The sequence below is a fragment of the Pseudorasbora parva genome, chromosome 11 (assembly GCF_024679245.1).
Source record: "Pseudorasbora parva isolate DD20220531a chromosome 11, ASM2467924v1, whole genome shotgun sequence".
Lineage (NCBI taxonomy): Eukaryota > Metazoa > Chordata > Actinopteri > Cypriniformes > Gobionidae > Pseudorasbora > Pseudorasbora parva.
In genome coordinates, this window is record NC_090182.1 from 39,548,551 (window position 1) to 39,561,810 (window position 13,260).

At 38.4% G+C, this 13,260-nt stretch overlaps 1 protein-coding gene across 1 annotated transcript; it reads right to left on the reverse strand.

Annotated features, from left to right (window-relative positions):
- On the reverse strand, positions 1-11,911 carry ppp2r2cb (protein phosphatase 2, regulatory subunit B, gamma b). Its single transcript, XM_067457914.1, has 10 exons — positions 11,501-11,911; positions 11,012-11,110; positions 8,866-8,963; positions 6,105-6,246; positions 5,898-6,010; positions 5,650-5,827; positions 4,341-4,505; positions 3,631-3,800; positions 1,222-1,313; positions 1-1,109 (listed from the first exon to the last, which is right to left on the reverse strand). Exons 2-10 carry the CDS (start codon positions 11,067-11,069, stop codon positions 782-784), a joined length of 1,344 nt encoding a protein of 447 aa, XP_067314015.1. The 5' UTR covers positions 11,070-11,110; positions 11,501-11,911; the 3' UTR covers positions 1-781.
- Positions 11,912-13,260: the final 1,349 nt, after the last annotated feature.

Here is a 13,260-nt window from a genome sequence, read left to right on the forward strand (position 1 = left end):
TGAGGGTAGGAATTTCTTTTTCATTTTTGGCTGAGCTGTTTCTTCAACACATCAAATAAAATTGCTAGCAAATGCCTGTAAGTATGCGGTCAAAAGCGTTGAATTGGGAATGTTCTTTACACATTGAGATGGGGGGTGGTGATGGCTCAGCATTGAAACTGATCCCTGCACATGCTGTTTTCCTTCCAGCAATATCTCTCAGCAGACCTCCATAATTCCTGCATCCTGTCCTCTGCTTGTTCTGGATTTCGTTTTGGTGAGTTTTGCCATTGAACATAGGAAGAGGCCTTAGAGAGTCCCTGAGCAGTTTGTCAAACCAAAGAAAACGGAAGAAAACTCAAGCCTGAGAAGAAGAAAGAACAGACACAAAATTCTATAGAAGCACTGCAGAGCGTTATAAAGCATTGTAAAGGCTCTGATTCGCTTACAATCATCATTGTTAAATAAGCCCTGTTCATGAGCAAACAGCTTTGTAAACATGCATGTGCGATCTGTATGTTTCAGGGTAGCCGAACATTATCTAACCCGAGTGTTCATACTGCATGCCATGCTATAGCACTGAATCTGAGCGACACATTCTCATTCAGGACCAGTTATAGCTTCTGTTTTTCAATTGTTGGGGTTATATATGTTAATAGTTTTTGAGATTGTTCTGATACTGGTGACACTGAATGCACATGGGAAATGTGATAAAGGGCAATTGAGTGGATCAAATCTAGCACGTGTTTTGTTCCACAGGAGCGTGTAAATTGACAGAAGAACGTAGAGTCAGGTTTTGGTGTCATTTGGGAGGTGCACTTTGTATTTCCGGTGTGTTGTGATGTCCGTTGGACATCAGCCTGTCTTGAAAAATGTAAAGGTTGTTGCTGGCGGCAATGGCGATGATATTTTCTTTGGGATGCCAGGCAGTGTGGAGGATTTTCTTCCTGAAGTCCAGACTGTCCACACTGACGTCCGTCTCTTTCCGTTTCTTCCCCACACACACGCGCCGCGGCTGCAGGACGGCACGCCGCTTACACATCTCCCGACTGGCCTCCAGAGTCACGTCACGCCGGCTCGCCCGGTCAAACATTCGGAAGTAGTTGTTGTAAGCCCCCGTCATTATCACGCTGCACAGGAAGAGAGGGATTGAGAGAGAACAGGTGTACAACAACTGGATCCGCTCGAGTTATATTTCAGAGGTCAAAGGTGATGGTGCATAGGTTATGGGTAGGGCCTCACCTGTCCGTTCCATTCCAAGCACATTCAAACTTGTCAAAAATACAATCACTTTCATACAAAGAGCACAGTTTGGTTCGCAAGTAGTCGTGGACCTAAAAAGACAAGCAAAAAGGAGATAGAAAAAGCCAGAGAATTCTGTAGGTTAGTCATGTTTATTGCATGATAAATGCAGAGGCATCATGATATGCTACTAATAGATACACAGACGCGCTGCTGTGAGCATGTAAGACATGCTGCTGCTGCACAAATAGCATATATGAAACTACCCACAGCAGATCTATACAGGTGGAGCTGGGGGAGGTGGAGGGTAACTCTAAAACTGTGCTGCTAATTGCTACAGCAAACACTGACCAACTATTTAAATGTTGAGCAGCAAGACCACTGATGCAGATGCAACAGCTTGTAGTTAATAATGTAATTGTCCGCAGGTTGCGTTAACCCTTAAATGCATACCTCGGGTCGTTAGCGACCCGAGACGTCATTAACTACAATGCTCCTCATTATTTTTTTAAAGTTAGACATCAACTTTCTTAGTATTCCTCAATCAATCCATTTTAAATAATATAACAAGAAAAAAATAATATAATTATAATTGAATGCCTGTTTTTTCACTAGTTTTTTGTCAAAATTGTATAGGGTCGCTAACGACCCCGAGGTGTGTAGGATTGTACGTATATTTTGTTTGCACAATGATTAATCTATAATGACGAAATAGGGCGCAATTCACCTTTATTCACGCAATGTCTGATACGCAATGATGAAGTGACGTTTCACTCATAGTTACCTCTGACAGAAAACGAAACAATAATAATTATAATCTGTAAAACTTGAAATGCCTTAGTGATTTACTGCAGAGAGGAAGTACTAAACACAATCAAATATTAGTGTCACTGTCTCTTGATGATGGATGTGCTCAAGAAGCTGTCAGTGATCAAAATATTGATTTTGAAGACGTTGAAAAAGAGTTTGGAGAATATGCTCGAGATCGCGAATATGAGGCAGATGCTGAATATACTGGTAATCGAACTCTGACAAGGACAGATGATGATGGTATTAAACATCTGCTCAAACTGAATCCTTCCAAGCTCCAAAAGGTAACAAAATAGGTTTTATTTTATTCTTCTGTAAGTGTTACTCTAACATCAGGAGTTTTATATATTATCACAACAGGTAGAGGTCTATCCATGTTTAATATAGATCCGGGTCGCTAACGACCCGCATATGTAAGAATGTTTGGCGAAACAGGCATGCATTTAAGGGTTAAGGACCCATGAGCCAGTGGCATCAAGGGTTTCATGATAGAACTTGGGCTGTGTCCGAAATCTCCACATATAAACTTAAATAAGGCACTATTTAAAGGGGCAGCCATTTGTAGTGGTGTCCAAAACCACAGTGGACCCCATCAAGTGCACTCATTCAATCCCTTAATGCACCGAAAAAACTAGTGCGCAACTGTTGTATGCTCAACAGCTAGAGAATACCCATATTGCATTGTGAGAGTCGCATGCCCGAATGAACTCCCTTGTCTGCCCAGAAAAACTGCTGTATCAATGCTTGCTACAATATCATACAAGCATAAATTCCTTTTTAATTGAACATTAAATAAGGCTTATGCATAAAAGAGTATTAAGGTTTCCATGACAAAGTTCAAAATAACGTTCATTTTCATTACTACTGGAGCTTTTAGTTTGCTACGTTTTAAATTATTAAACTATGCAAAAGCTGGCAGGCCTACCGGCACACTCAGTGTCTGAATTCACTATTTTCATTCACTCCTTCAAGTGCACTATTAGTGGAGTAGGGAATAGTGAAGGGGGCAAAGGGGATGATTTCCAACATAGCCTTGGCTTTTTTATTATATAGTCATGGTAAATGTACTTAATTTTACATTATTACTGTTTCATTCTGCTTTCTAAAGACAAATGTGCATTTAGTTGTGTATAGGTCAGTGTTATTTTTTACATGTATTTATTAATATTGTGAAATATATTTTATTTTTATATTTTCATTGATTTTTTATCAAGTTAAATGTGTATTATTTTTTTCTCATTAAAAAAAAAACAGTGTTAGTCCTTTTATTACTTAAATTTAAACTGAATTTTTATTTTAATCAGTTGCCAAGACAACATTTCCAATTTTAGTCTTTTGTCTATTTATATTCTTTTATTTCAGCTAATTATATAATAATTATATATATATATATATATATATATATATATATATATATATATATATATATATATATATATATATATATATATATATATATATATATATATATATACACACACATATATATACATATATATATAGTATTAGTAAGCTTCATAGCCTTGGATCCCTTCTAGCTGAAACATTGTGAGTTTGTGTATATGTTTGAGTGAGTGAGTGAGTGAGTGGGTGAGAGACCTGGTATGTTTCCAAAGGTTTATTTTCCATGTTTAGATCCCAGACTTTAGCAGTGAGGTAATCTCTAGTGAGCAGGTATCGGCCGCTGTGACTGAACTTCACATCTGACACAGAGGAAACAATCTCTGAGAAGAACGATCGGCGGGTTGGATCCACTGCCTCTTCAAACACTATAATAGAGTGAGCACACAGTGTTAACATTGATTGCTCTAACCATTGAGTGTAAACACGCATCACCTTAAATATGGTAAATATGGACAATGGCTAATTGAGTTTTGAATCTGAAAGTTTAAGTATTCTACAAGGAAGTCTTGATCTGTAAATAGGTTACTATTAGGCAGCGGCGTAGCACCAAATTTTGCCCCATACAATGTATGTGTATGTATAGAAAACTGACTTCTAAGGGCCCCTCCCTGCCTCGGGCCCTGGTTACTCGGTACCCTTTATCCCCCCAGTCCAACACCCCTGCTATTAGGTGACTCGGTGGATATGTCCCTACAGTATATCAACATCCTTGTAAGTCTTGGAACAACATTACTGCCAACCATAAGGTTTAGTGGTTTAGGACTGGGGAATTTCCTCTGATTTCAGGGGTAGTTACAGGTTATGTTTGACAGGAATGCTTTTGTTTCAAGACCAACAGTATAAGTGCCAGGAAAATGTCTTACTTAGCAGTATCATCTTGCATTAAATACAAATGCGGGGCTTACATTTGGCATGCTGGTCGCAGAGCGCGCGAGCTCTCATGTCACAGAGCCGTGTGGTTCCTGTGCTGCTGCTGAAGGCCAGCAGGTGGCAGTGGTGAGGGTGAAACTCTGCCACAGTGATCACCTCACTGAGGTCCTCCATGTTTTCCGGCTTTAAATCTACAATATCTGGCAGAAACTCACTGAGGAAACTATGAACTGTAATTCATAGAAACATTTCTAACAGTAATCACTAATAAAAAGTCCCTCCGCAAAATGCTTTCTTCTGGATTCCTGTAGGGTTACACCAGCCATTTGTAAGTTTTTGCTTAAATTGGAAGGCCACACTAACTAGGGTACTAGCATTTTCTTTAATTTGTTCTTTAATGGGTTGGTGGAGGGTTGGCAGAGGAACTAGAGATGTAATATACAAAACTGTTTAGCCTAAGGACTTTTTTAGAGTGTCTCATCCAAGATGTTCATGTACTTCTTTCTTCAGTCGAAAAGAAATTACGATTTTTCTCCACATAAGGGACTTCTATGGCAACCAACTGCTGAAGGTCCAAATTAATGCAGTTTCAAAGGAAGGGCTTCAGAGGCTCTGCACGATCCCAGACCAGGAAAAGAGTCTTATCTGGTGAAAAAGTTTGATATGCTCATCTTGCGCTGCTCTGCGACGTGCCACGGATTACGTAATAATCTGTGTATATAATATATATACTAAGTATATAATATACTTCTTTTTTTTAATAACCTATCATTTAGCTTGATAACTAGACCCTATTCCTCGTCTGGGATTGTGCAGCGCCTCTGAGGCCCTTCCTTTGAAACGGCATTGATTGTTGGTTGCCATAGAAGTCCCTTATCTGGAGAAAAATCCTGGAATGTTTTCCTCAAATTTTTTTTATTTATTTTCTGCTAAAGAAAGAAAGACATGAACGTCTTTGATGGGGCTGAGTAAATTATCGTAACATTTTCATTTTGAAGTGAACTAATACTTTAAGGTTTAAATATTTTGACTATAAATAGTTGCATAACAACTAAGTTTAATGGTGCAATGCAAACAAAATATTTAGTAGTGCTTAAGTTGTAACTTACTGAACTTTAACGTCATAACTGGGCTAAGTTGTAACTGGTTCCAGCTGAAAGATTGATCTCCATGTTGTTTGGTGCCCAGAAACATGCAGAAGCAGATGCTTATAGCAATGCCCTGTTAGCCACTCAGAATCAGAACACACTAACATCACATTTTCAAAATCTAGTTTTGCCTAAATGGCACAATAACACAACCCTATATCTCTATCTCTGTGCAGTTCTCAGATGAGGAGGATACTGAAGCTGCGGTCCGTGATGCTGAGATGCCACAGGTTAATTCTCAGGTCATCAGCTGACAGGTACGTCTCACAGTCACTGTTAACACTGATGGAGTTGATGTGATATGCATGTGCGTTAGCAAAAACCCGACGGGGGGACGCCTCCACCAGCAGATCCATCGGCCGCAGGACAGGGACCTACACCAGCAGAAACTCACATCAGACCATGAGAAGAAACAGAAAAGCAGAAAGGAGAAATAGCACACACTTGTAGAGTGGTGACTGTTGAGAGGTCCTTGAGTCTGCCTTCCTCATCTCTGAGATTATAGCCTTCTGCTCGCTTGTCTCTCTCACTCACCTTCCACAGCTTTATGGTCTTATCTGACAAGAAACACAACAGGAATGTAATTCTTAAAGATTCATCATCACTGTGTTTTGGCATTGTGTGACATAAAGCTAGCGTTTGAGTGGTTACCATTGGTGCTGAGGAGGAAGTGGGCAGGGTTATGAGGAGGCAGCCAGCGAATCTTATTGATTTTCTCCTCAATCTCCAAACTTTTCAGATAATCAAACTCAGGCTCATGACTCTGAAATGTACTATAAACATTGTATTCGCCCTAAAAGAGAGAGATAACGTGACAAGAAGATAATAAACAGTTATTTTCACGAAATTTGCTGCTTACTTTCTGTTAAGATATCTATGTAGAGTCAATGTTAAAAAAAAGCTTAAACTAGGTAAATATTACATTAAAATATTTATTTGCAAATTAGAGTCTGTACGATTTTGGGTCATCTGTATGCAAAAAGTTGGCAAAAAATGTAATTGGGCCTCATTCTTAAAATATGAGCCGATATACACTAGAATGATTTTATGAGACATTTAATGAGACTGCTCTTGTTTCATTCATCGTTTGGACAAATGTATAAAAAAATATACATTTATATATAAATATACAAATATAGGCCTACATATTAAAGTTTGATGGTCTTTAGACATTCTCCTAACTATAAGTAACTTTGCAACCGTGTAAACTAACCCTCAATGGAGTATTAGTAGACTGTTAGGGTCTGGGTTTAGTATACTTTAATATGTAGTAAGTATATTAAAATCAATTTACTAGTAGTAAACTTGTAAGTGTACTGTGTGTACCAGTATTTTCAAACAATGTAAGTTTATAAGACAGCATGTACAACAATGTGGGGGAAAAATGATAGGCTACTAATACTCAATCAAAAAGTAAACACAACTACAAGCCAAATATACTTAGAATACTTCAATACACTTTTAAGTGTATATTGATCAAAAGATTGAGTACAAGTATAGGCCAAATATTCACCGATCAGCCATAACATTACGACCACTTACAGGTGAAGTGAATAACACTGATAATCTCTTCATCATGGCACCTGCTAGTATGTGGGATATATTAGGCATCAAGTGAAAATTTTACCCTCAAAGTTGATGTGTTAGAAGCATTAAAAATGGGCAAGTGTAAGGATTTGAGCGAGTTCGACAAGGTCCAAAGTGTGATGGCTAGCTAGGGTCAGAGCATCTCAAAACCTGCAGCTCTTGTGGGGTGTTCCCGGTCTGCAGTGGTCAGTACACTCTAAAAAATGCTGGGTTAAAAACAACCCAAGTTGGGTTGAAAATGGACAAATCAAGCAATTGGGTTGTTTTAACCAAGTGGTTGGGTTAAATGTTTGGGTTTGGGTTAATTTTTTGTCCATCTTCAACCTTACTTGGGTTGTTTTCAACCTAGCATTTTTTACAGTCAGTGTATCTATCAAAAGTGGCCAAAGGAAGGAACAGTGGTGAACTGGAAACAGGGTCATGGGTGGCCAAGGCTCATTGATGCACGTGAGTAGCGAAGGCTGGCCCGTGTGGTCCGATCAAACAGACTAGTTACTGTAGCTCAAGAAGTTAATGCTGATTCTGATAGAAATGTGTCAGAATACACAGTGCATTGCAGTTTTGCAAATGGGGCTGCATAGCCGCAGACCAGTCAGGGTGCCCATGCTGACCCCTGTGAGAACCAACTGGACTATAGAGCAATGGAGGAAGGTGGTATGATCTGATGAATCACATTTTCTTTTACATCACGTGGATGGCCGGGTCCGTGTGCGTCGCTTACTTGGCGAACACATGGCACCAGGATGCACTATAGGAAGAAGGCAAGCCGGTCGAATCAGTGTAATGCTTTGGCAAATGTTCTGCTGGGAAACCTTGGGTCCTGCCATCCATGTTATTTTGACACATACCACCTAATTAAGCATTGTTGCAGATCATGTACACCCTTTCATGGAAACGGTATTCCCTGGTGGCTATAACCTCTTTCAGCTGGATAATGTGCCCATACCACAAAGCAAAAATGGTTCAGGAATGGTTTGAGGAGCACAACAACAAGTTTGAGGTGTTGTCTTGGCCTCCAAATTCCCCAGATCTCAATCCAATCGAGCATCTGTGGGATGTGCTGAACAAACAAGTCCGATCCATGGAGACCCCACCTCACAACCTACATGACTTAAAGGATCTGCTGCTAACATCTTGGTGCCAGATACCACAGCACACCTTCAGTGGTCTAGTGAAGTCCATACCTCGACAGGTCCGGGCTGTTTTGGCAGCAAAAGGGGAACCAACACAATATTAGGAATGGTCGGTGTACTTGAAAAAGTATATTTGGCCTATACTTGTACTCAATTTTAAAAATATTTCTGAGAAGTACTTAAAAAGTAGACTGAAAGTATACTTATTTTTAGTTTAAAAGACTAATAGCACACTTGAATAAACATATTTTTTGTAAGGGGTCTGTTTGGGGCCCATCAAAATAAAGCAGACAGTCTAATAATACTCTAATGACTGGTAGAAGTTGACATAGTTGCAAAGTTAATTATAGTTAGTACAATGTCTAAAATGGACCATCAAAAATAAAGTGTTGCCAAAAAATACTAGTTATTTTGCACTGAGGGGTGTATAGAACATTTTGTCCAATAAAATGATCACTAGAATGAGAATGTCTCTTCCCACTACATTATAAATACCACCTGCCATCGACTCACAATACAAAGAAAATCATGGTGTTACTGTGATGTGAACTAAAACCTACACTAACTAAAACCTACTGACTTTTAAAATCCAACTATAGTGCTTCAAAATGTCCCACCCCAACTTCCTGTTTCAATAGGATGTTAGTCAAAAGTGGTTACATGAAAAGCGAGTTTGTCAGAGATATCTCTACCTGTGGTTCTCTCTGAAAGATGACAACCCTCCCACCCTTATCACCCGTGGCCAAGAACTCTCCAGTCTGGTTGAACTCCACCGTAGAGATGACATCCGCTGAAACACAGACACGATTGAAAAGGAAACTGTCATTTGGTTGATTTGAGAAAGGAATCACATTTTACACAGGCCTCTATTAATTGAAATGTGCTGTCAATAAATATGCAGATTTGCTCAGTCAAATATCAGAAGTTAAGGATTCAAATGGAGACTAACATTGCTTTGCCAAAGTAAACTATTGTAATGTTTGTATTTGAATACGGATCCAAAAACCAAAAAATTCACTATGTGAACACCAATACAAAGGTTGAAAAGTGTCTCTGTCTAGTTAAAGGGTCAGTTCACCCAAACATGAAACAATTTGGTAATTAATCACTCACGCTCATGTCGTTCCAAACCCGTGAGATCGTCGTAACACTAATGAAGATATTTTTTGATGAAATCCAAGAGCTTTTTGAACCCCACATAGACACTAAAAATTTATTACCACTTTCAAGACCCAGAAAAGCAGTGAAGACATCATTAAAATAGTCCATGATGTGACTACAGTGCTTCAACCTTAATGTTATGAAGTGACGAGAATAAAAAAAAAAAAAAACTTTATTCAACAAGTTGTTCTCTTCGGTGTCAGTCTCTGACGCAGGAGCCGGCCAATAGTGAGCCGGCGTTCTGACGTAGAACCCGGAAGTGCTACACTGTATCTCACTGTATCTACTAACTACGCCAACAGCGTCAGACACTGACACAGAATGTCTTTAGTACATTTCTGGACGATGAAAGTGGTAATAATGTTGCAGAAAGCTCTCTGATTTCATCAAAGATATCCTAATGTGTGTTCCGGATTTAGAACGACATGAGGGTGAGCAATTAATGGCAGAATTTTCATTTTTGGGTGAACTATCCCTTTAAAATACCAATCAAAAGTTTGGACACTTTTTATTATGAAAATAATGGGAAGGTCATCAAAACCATGAAATAACACAAATGGAAATATGGAAATTATGTAGTAACCAAAATGATCTTATATTTGAGCTTTTCTGTCGAGATTCCAGTTCTGCACACAGGGTTATTATTTTTAAAAAGGTCTTACTTGAAATAAACATTAAAAAAAAAAATATATATATATATATATATATATATATATATATATATATATATATATATATATATATATATATATATATATATATATATATATATATATATATATATATAATTTCAGCTAGTTGCCAAGGTAACATTTCTAATTTTTTATTTTTCATTTAATTTAACTTGATGTACTAAAATAACCTAAAAAGGAAATCCACTAAATAAAAACTATAGAAATCCCTAGTCAAAAAAACCTATACTAAAATGATTTTAAAATGTTTATTTCATATCAAGTATACTACAAAGCCATTAACATATTTACTGACATATTGCTTGAGAATTACTTGCACACAAATATAATTACATTTTATTTGGAGTACTTCTTTATTGCATAATGCACATTTCTTAATATTAAGCCTAAAATGTATTTTAATATGACTATTAGTAAGGACAGTATAATCTCTGTGTAATATCAGTCTTTAAATGCAAGATATTTAAAGTGTGCCTAAAGTACACTTGCAACAGCTCCACATATAATAATTAACTATAGTATATCTTTAGTTGAACCCCAGCGCTATTTCTGTACAAAATTGGCAGACTTTATATACTTAGTATACTTAGCATAAAATAAATGTATTTCAAATTAATATATTTACAATAAAATGCATAATACATATATCTAAATGACTAAAACATTAACTACAATTAAAATAAAAACAAAATCAAAATGAATAAAAACTATAGTAGTATCGCAATGATACTAATATAACACTGGTGCACACTCATTCTTTCAAAAACTTCCCAAGGTGCATCCTGGGATGCTTTTAAACAGTATTGAAGAAGTTCCCACTTGTTTACTGCTTCATATAAAGACATTTATCTTTGTCTACAAAATCAATTCAAGTATTTCAGCAAAGCCTTTATGAGTTATAAACATGAGTGTGTCCAAACTTTTGACTGGTAGTGTAAATCTGTGAGAGTTTGTAGTGTATGATTGTGTGTGTGTGTGTGTGTACCCTCTGTGTACTCTGGCTCCAAGGCTGCGAGGTCTGAACAGAGAACTGGGCTCAGCATTCTGGGACGGAACCAAGGGCTGGGCTGCAGCTCTACCAATCCTGCAAAGAGGCGGAGTTTCATGATGAGCGTTAAAATGTGAGTAGAAGGGTTTAGAATGTGCTACCGGTGTTTAATGTCTGCCAGAGCAATCTTCGAACGGAGCAGATATCTACACGACGGTTTTGATGTGCTGAAATGGGCCTAGATTTCAGATTATTGGATGTAATCTTGTTCCACATCAATCATAACAGATTATCAGGAAAGGGAAATCCCAGATCTGCCACACGTAAACATAAACATCTCCATCTGGTCTGAAAGCATTAAATGGCTCACTTTTATAAAAGTGATAAAGAGGATCACATGGCTCACTTTTGCTTGTAAACATTCAGACAGCAAAACAAGACTGACAATTAAAATGAAACAAGACGTTCGTAGACAAACACTCTTACCTTCTGTCACATCGCTGTGCTAGCCGTCGCGTTCAGATACTGATATATTCATTTAGTTTCATTGCCGAGTTGGTGTGTACAAAGGGTGTCTGTGAAGGTGTGTGTGTGCTTGATGAATGAGCAACACACCATCCATTTTTCATCCATCAGCATCAAGGTCTGCTGCAAAGCGACATGGGGTATATGAGGGGTACGTCCATGCGAAGAGACTGCTGACTCTCTGCAGAATGTGATCTCCACAAAAAAGATGGGATCTCAGATGGGATGCATCTCCACCCAGAGGACCCTTCCGGTCAATTCATTCCTTTTGGGTTTTCCTGAAATCAGAGGTAAACACATGACAGCTGGACTTGTGCGTAGGCATACTGATGTTTGTGCAAAAGAATGAGGGAGGGGTAAATTCTGCCTATTCTGCTGCATAGACTCCTCCTCCAAAGCATATCACAGAGAGGAAGACACAAAGATGCTGAGTGGCATGCACTCGTCCAATCAGGCCACTGGTCAGGGGGCTGTGGCCAATGGGAGAGCGGCTCAGCATCACAGTGAGCAGCAACCCCCCACTACAGCCTCATACTGATACAGCTACAAGAGCGGTTGCCTGGTAACCGCATCTGTCCGGGAGAGCAGAGCACGAGTCTGGGAGGAAACATGAGGCATTGCAATGGTTACATAAAGATGTGAGAAACCTTATATGATACACTGTCAGAAAACAAAGTGTATTTAGGGGTACAACAGCTTATCACTGGGGGAGTTCCCTTAAATAATGACTCTGTATCTACCTCCAAAAGGTGCATTTTAATAATAATATTTACAATCGTTAAAACTCTTGAAATTTTATCTTGTTTCAATGTTGGTGGAGAGGATCTCTTTCTGTTACACTGATGCTGCTGTAGAGCAAGTATGGACTTGCTACTGCTAAATACACAGACACTGCTGTGAGAATGTAAGGCCCTGTTTACAGCTGATATTAAAGGTGCCCTAGAATGAAAAATTGAATTAACCTTGCCATGGTGAAATAATACGTTTGAGTTCAGTACATGGACATCACATACTGTGAGTCTCAAACATCATTGCCTCCTACTTCTTATGTAAATCTTGTGAATCTAAAACTCCACCGAGAAAAAAAAAAGTGCTTCTCAACATAGGGCCAACCGTAACGCAAGCGTTGGGGATCATTTATATGCACACCCCCAACATTTGCATCTGTCCAAACATGTTTATTGTCAAGCCGGAAATGGAGCGAATCATCAGGTACAAGCCTCTCGCATATTATGAACACACTTCATGTTCCAGACTGTGCAAGAGACGTGAGGACTTTTCTACCCTTCCCACTGATAAAAAATGTCAACAGTCATGGTTGATGTTTATAATCGGATACCACAACAATTTAATTCAAGATCGTTCGTTTGTTCGGCCCATTTCAAGCAAGCTTCGCTCAGCATCTTAAACTGAAGAAAGTGGCAATTACAACTATATTCCTGCAAGCATTAAGTAGCGATTTATCCACTTATTGACTGTTTAAACTATTTCTGATTCAATTTAAAGTTTCTTCAATTGGAAGTTAGAGAGACAGCATTGAAAACGCATGAAAGCCTGTGTTTCAAAATCAGGGTTATTCCACCAAATATTGATTTCTGAACTCTTCCTAAATTAAAACATTAGTATTGTGTATTTTCTGTCCATTATTCGAGGTCTGACAACGCTGTATCTTTTTGGTTATTTTGACCAGTTGTTGCTTTCGGCAAGTGCTCTAAAATGCA